Consider the following 7013-nt stretch of genomic DNA (forward strand, 5'->3'; position numbering starts at 1 on the left):
ATTACTGCACATAGCATTTGATGCTATTGATATATTAAAGCATGAAAATATTTCTCGCTGTTGAATATGTTACGCATAAAATAAATACTTCTCCTAACGCATATGCATGCATGCATAAATTGAAAAAAACAGACTCAATTCATTTTAAGCTTTATTTTATATATATATATATATATATGCAAGACCAGGATGGACGTACAAGGGTGAGGAGAGGGGTCGCTCCTCCTAATTTTTTTAAAAAAAATTAATAATAATAAGTTATTAAGTATGATTTAATTTTTTTTAAAAATTATTTAATATTTAGTCTAATATAAATAAAAGTTTAATTTAATCTAAATACTAATAATTTTAATATTTAAAAAATAAGTAACAATATTAAAAAATTTAAAAAGATATTATTACTAATATTTTTTAATTAAATAAAATTTTTTAAATCACAAAAGTAGATTTTTTTTTTCTTGTGAACGTTCTTTTTTATTTATTTAGTATTAATTTTTTTTATTTCAACTACTATAAATGAGAGATCTTTTTTCTGCTATAAATATTGTGAAGAATAACTCAAAAACAAAATGAAAGATAAATTTCTTACTAATTATCTTTTAATTATATTAAAAAGAAAATTGTTGAAAAATTTGACACATATTCTATTATCGATAAATTTTATGATACGAAGAATCGACCACTTTGTTAATAAAAAGTACATACATATTTTTTGTACTTTAAAATATATATTTTTTATTGGTATATTTTTGTAATACATTTTATATTATATAATTTTTTGTATAAATTTTTAATATTATATATATTATTGGCTCTAGCTATGATAATATTTTTGAATGCGTCCAGACATTTTATATATACTAATTTCTCTAACTTCTTGGAGATATTGTACTTTAGCATGTTACTTCATTTTGTTATTTAAAAAAAATAATAGTAAGAAAGAAATAAAAGGAAAGGAAAAAGGGTAAAACTCTTGCATATATTGAAGTTCACGTTTGCATGCAAAAACACATACATTTTAATTGAAGTTAATAAATAAGAAAATGATTGCAATCTTGCGCTAGATAACAATCTCAAACTTCCATGAAGCAAGAACCAAATACAATATGATGATTCTCTGACCATATTCCACTCCTTATCTCACTAGGTAGTTCATTCAAGTAATGTAAGCGTCATGCATGTGCCTTTTTAATTTTTATTATCCCCTTACGTAATCTTCTAGGTAGGTACGACACCAGCATCTGTATACGTTTATTACTTTATAACAAATTTCAGTAAATTAAAATATAAAAATATAGTATATATAGTATGATTCATATAAGATTAACAACTCTTGTTCATGTCTTGAAATGCGGGAAAAGATCAGTGATCTCATTTAAATCAAATTTTATGAAACATTAAGTGAAACTTATTTTAATTTATTGCGTAACTGTAATTTTAAGGTTAATATATATAGCCTCGGATGTTATTATTAGCATAAATAAATATTATTATATATACCATCAATATGTATGTAATCTACTATATATATAATGAGTTAATTTTTTATTTTATTTTTTCTTCTATTTAAGTTTCTTATTTTAATAGAAAAATTTTTATGTTTAATATTATTTATTTATAGATTTTTTTAATTTTTTCAAAAATGTTAAAAATCATCTCAATTTTTAGCACATAATAATCATTATCATATAAAAATTAATTCTAAAATAACTACCGTGAAAATCATATAAAAAACAAATTTTGGTTCGTTGCCATACAAAAATATTTTACCATTACACATATTTCTATTAACATAGTATAGAAATTCGCATATATAAAACAAAAATCAGATTATAGAACATTAATTTATTACAGAACAATAAAAACTAAAATCATTGTAAATAATCAGAATTAAAAATAAAAATATATACAAACAGCATATAAATATTGAATATAGAACAATAATACAAGTAATTGAAGTTAATATTCTGATAACTCACACTAATTTATCAGAATCATAAAAAAAAGTCATTTATATCTCGTCAATTACGTTTAATGAAGGAAAAAAAAAATCTAATTCGCACAAATTTAATTTAACTCATTTGAACTATGATTTTTTATTGTCATTGAAAATTTGTATATTTAACAAAAGTTTATGTTCAATTTCATAAACATTGTGTTTTAGATTAAAAAATTGTAAAACAAAATGTAATTAACCTAAAATTCTGAATAGAATGCATAAAAATGCAGCATAATATAATAAAGAAAAAGTATAGGGTACCAATATATTATTTGTTAATTTATTGTTAACAATAATTAATTATTATATTTTAAATACATATATAAAGAGATACATCTAGAAAATACATCTATAAAGACACTTTCATTAAACATAATTATAAAAAAGATATTTTTATTAGATATATCCGCAAAGATACTTCCATTAAATATAATCATAAATAAGAGTTGACAAAAGTGGACAAAAATAATATTAATAACGTAGCGACTAGCAAGATTGTATAACAAAAAATCGAAAGAAAAAAAAATGGTGCGTTTGAAAGTGAGACGGTAATTAAAAGAGAGAACGAACTTTTGAATATAGCAGTGAATAGAATTTTATTTTTAACAACTTGATTACACTTAGTTAGTAAAAGAAATTAAACACCTAGCATTTTGAATATAAAAATTTTAACAAAGATTTAAATCTTAAAACTATTCGACCTAGTAAAAATTTTATACAACGAATTAAGTTGTTTAAAATCGAAAAAGTTTTAAGAATTAAATCTAGACGGCGGTAATGGATGATGGGCCAGGCGAGGGAGAATCTGATCACGTGAAGATTAGAACGGTCTCCAAACGGGCCCATGTGACATCGTCTGCCGCATGTCTCCCGTCCAAAACGACGGCGTCTCAAAGCATGAAGACGGTAACAGTTTCATGCACCAACGTCTCCATTATGCTCCTTCCAATCTCCATCACCAACCCTTCTTCTCTTTCCTCCTTCACCTTCCTCTCCATCTCCTCCATTTCTATCAACCCATCAATATCCTCCAGAACCTCACACTTCGCACCTGGGAAACTCCGAACCTTCCTCCACACTGTCTCCACCAACAACCCACCCTCGTGTTTTCGTCTTGCCAGAATCTCCGACAGCAGTTCATCGACCAAGTCGAATAGTAGTCTCCGGTTACAGCGAAGACCCAGTTGGTCCCTCTGCGTAAAGATGCAACCTTTGTCTGGATTGGATGATGGGTAGTGATGCTCGAGGTTGTGAAAGAGTGAAGGGTCTAATGGGTGGGAAAGAGAGAACCATTGGTATTGGATTTGGGGTAACGTAGCTTTGCGCAACCCCGTGCGGCTTAGTATGCTTGTGATGTACTCAAATTCTGGTCCTTGATCGTCGGCTGCGGTGGTGGTGGCGCCGGCGGGTGTTTGAATTGCATCTTTTTTGTACTTCTGGCGGGCACAACTTGATAACTGTGCGCTGCTGCGTCTTTGTTCTTGAGTATCACATGGCTGCAATATTTGGTTATTGTTGTTAAAAACCTTAATCCACACGCAAACTATAATTAATTAATTTAACCAGTGACGAATGATTAAAGAAATCTAATTAATCAAACATATAGATGACGAAATTAAAAGGAAAGGACGAAGTTTTAATATAGTTAGATAGATTTACAAGCTAGCACTAAAGTACCAAAAAGATGTACATATTAAAAAACACAAACTTGTTTAGAACAAAAAAAAAAGAGATGGACTAAAATTTAAAGTGTTGCAATTTGATAAATGGGGTACCTGTTTTTGGGGGATTTTAGTTGGGAGAGGAGAAGGGTGAGTCTTGACAGGGAGAAGATTTGGAGCTGTATTGAGAAGAAGGTTGCTTGAAAGTGGATGAGTTGATCTGTTCTTGGTTTTGGGTCTTGTTGGTGAGAGTGTACAGGAAACAAATGACTCTTGTTGCTTCTTTCTTATTGATGATGTCTGTGGAGCAGTAGTCCTATTCACCCCTGATCCCAACTTCTCAGTAGTCCTGCTTCTCTTGCATTTTGGAGCTGATGATGACTTTTTGCTCTGCAAATCATCTTTTGAGCTTAATTGTGTTTCAGTCTGGTGAGCAATAGGAAGTGGAGTAGTAGTAGGTGACGATGATAACGGCTTTTGATCTTTTGGGGTAAGAGGTGATGATGGTTTTGTGATGCTGTTTGGGTTATTGTGTTTGGAGTCAACGAATCTGCTGAGTCTTGGTGACTGCTTCCCCGGGCTGCAAGCTTCATTCACAATCACATTCACATTCACATTCACATTACTACTTGTCTTTGTAGCTTTCTTGAATCTGATTTGTTGGACCACAGAAGATTCTTGCTCTCTGTTCTTAACAGTGTTGGTTATGTCAGTTATCCCAACTCTCCTGCTTACACTTTCCTTAACCTGCTTCACAATTTGCCTTGCATAGTGGCTTGGACTTCTGCTGCTACTACTATTGTTGTTGTTCTCATCAAATTTCCTCTTTGAAAATGAGAAGCGAGGGGCTTCCAAGTAGTTCTCATCAACCCCAATGTTCTCCTTGTTGATTTGCAAAGAGAGTCTACTATGCTCAACATCTGATCTTCTTGGAGTATCAGACAAGGAACGAATGGTTCCTATGCTGTCTGTGCTGTGTCTGTGTCTCATTATTTGGATGTGGTGATGCTGGTGCCTTGCTTTAGGGTTATGATGATGAACCTGTGGATTATTGTTATTGTTGTTGCTTCTTCCATGTTTGTTACTAATTATTGGAGTGGAGAGGGTTGAAGAAGAGGAGGAATTAGGAGAGGAAGAGTTGTTTTCAGGAAGAAGATCAAGCCCCATCAATCTTGCAACCAATGTTGGTGTCTTGGTTCCCGGAGAGAAGCTCATTTCCGAGGAGAAATCACTCGAATAATTTCCTGATCTTGTTCTTGTCATGCTTCTGCTTGTTTTGATTCGAATGTTCTTCTGTACTTTCAAGAATTGGTAGAGTGTTAGTAGTCCTAAAAGTTGGTAAAAATTTGTGACATGTATGAAATAGACAAGTTAAACTAATAATTAACAAGTTACCGGAATTTGTAAATGTTGTTGTTCTTTTGAGGAGGCAGTACCATGTTGTGATTCCAAGCTATTCCTTGGTCCTTCAGCACCATCTGATGATGATTTATAGAGGGTTAGATGCAGAGACAATAGTATAGTATAGAATGTATATATTATATAGTAATAGTACCTTTGGAGAGACATTGTGAGATGGAAGAGGGAGACTTGTGTTGATGTTGGTTTATGGAAAAGTGAAATGGATGGAAATGGAAGGTTTGAAAGAGAGAACACATGCAACCAGTAGAAGTAGAAGGCTTGGAGGAGGAGGAGGAGGAGGAAGAGGACCTTCCAAATGCAGGAGCAGGCCAATACCACCAATAGTCCTTCCCCATAATAATTGGTTAAATCTTTGAAAACAAACTAGTGAAAATGACATGCAGAGAAAGAGGGTGCTTATTAGCTTGTGAGTTTTGTATTTGGTGGCATATATATGATGATGATGATGATGCAGGTGCAGGCCAGGCTGATTAATGAGCGACAAAACCGGATCCCTTCCAAGGATCTATAAAAACGGTCACATTTGTATATCTATCTGTTAAGACAACTACAAGTACGTCATCACCTTTTCAAATTTCTTTTTCCTTCAACTCTACTTTTCTGTGTACTATTAATAAGTGTGAGGAGTATTAAATTTAGTCCCACATTAAAAAAAGTAAAGAAGAGTGAGGAGTTTATAAGATGAGAATCCCATTAATTTATTATCTTAAAATTTTGAATTGAATATGGTGTCTTCTCATCTTATATTCTCTTACTTGATTCTTTTTCGAAATTATGAATTATGAAATATTTCACTCTTAATATATATTTCTTATACTATATAAGAAGTCAAGAAGCATTTCTCTCTCTAATAGTATATAATAGTATTTTCTGATGCACTCACTCCTAAGTTGTAATTAATTAGCAGCCAAAGGCCAGTTATTGGGAAAAGGAAGATGCATGACGATATATATGATCAAGCACATCTCTCTTCAGCTGTTAATTAATTAGATGGTATATTTATATGGATATATATGTTGCTAATCCCGTGATTGGTACGTGTATACAAATGTGAGGTGATCGTTATTATCATCTCGTTGAAGCAATTAATGCAACAAGCTTAATTATGTATTAGGGATCTGTGACTTCAACCATGCCGCGTTTGTTTCAAAAAAAATACTCCCTCTTAAGCTAAGGCTTTGACATGAACTAATTAATGAATGTCACTTTTCGTTGATATCAGAAATTAATTTAAAATACTACAATTATTATAGACTTATAATAACGCTCTGGGGATCCACTGCTTAATACTGTTCTTTTACTTGTTCGTAATTTCATCATCATATCCATACTAAGTAGTATCTTATATATTCTGAACATGCATGACTTTCAGACACGTGTTCCAATGTTAAGAAAGTAAGAGACAAAGACCAACACTGACCAAAAATATGTATATTCTATATTATTATTAGGATAAAATATATATTTTTTTTTCTTGAAATTTGATAAAAATTTTAAAAATATTTTTAAGTTTTATTTTGTTTTAATTTTGTTCCAAAAATTTTTTATTTGTATTAAATATACTCCTACAGTTAATTTTTCAAAAAATTTAACACCAATTCAATAATAATTTCATAAGAACAACCCTCAACACAAGCAAATCAAGCATAATTTTCATGCATTATTGTTAGATTGGTCTTAATTTTTTTGAAAATTTAGCCAGTAGAGATATATTTGATGCAAATCGAAAACTTTTGGAACAAATTGAAACAAAATAAAATTTAGAAATATTTTTGAAATTTTTTTCAAATTTCAGAGACAAAAAATATACTTTACCCTTATTATTATTTTAATTTCCTATCAGCCAACTTAAACCATTGAATAAGTTCAGCTTCAAAAGAATTAACTCTGAGTGAATCCAACAGTCTTAATTACTCACTAACAGTGATAGA

At 30.7% G+C, this 7013-nt stretch overlaps 1 protein-coding gene across 1 annotated transcript; it reads right to left on the reverse strand.

Moving 5' to 3' along the window:
* Positions 1-2569: 2569 nt before the first annotated feature.
* On the reverse strand, positions 2570-5557 carry LOC112779571 (uncharacterized). Its single transcript, XM_025823886.3, has 4 exons — positions 5216-5557; positions 5056-5138; positions 3775-4953; positions 2570-3495 (listed from the first exon to the last, which is right to left on the reverse strand). The coding sequence occupies exons 1-4, from the start codon at positions 5415-5417 to the stop codon at positions 2890-2892; spliced, it is 2070 nt and encodes a 689-aa protein (XP_025679671.1). The 5' UTR covers positions 5418-5557; the 3' UTR covers positions 2570-2889.
* Between the last annotated feature and the right edge of the window lie 1456 nt (positions 5558-7013).

The sequence above is a fragment of the Arachis hypogaea genome, chromosome 19 (genome assembly GCF_003086295.3).
Source record: "Arachis hypogaea cultivar Tifrunner chromosome 19, arahy.Tifrunner.gnm2.J5K5, whole genome shotgun sequence".
Lineage (NCBI taxonomy): Eukaryota > Viridiplantae > Streptophyta > Magnoliopsida > Fabales > Fabaceae > Arachis > Arachis hypogaea.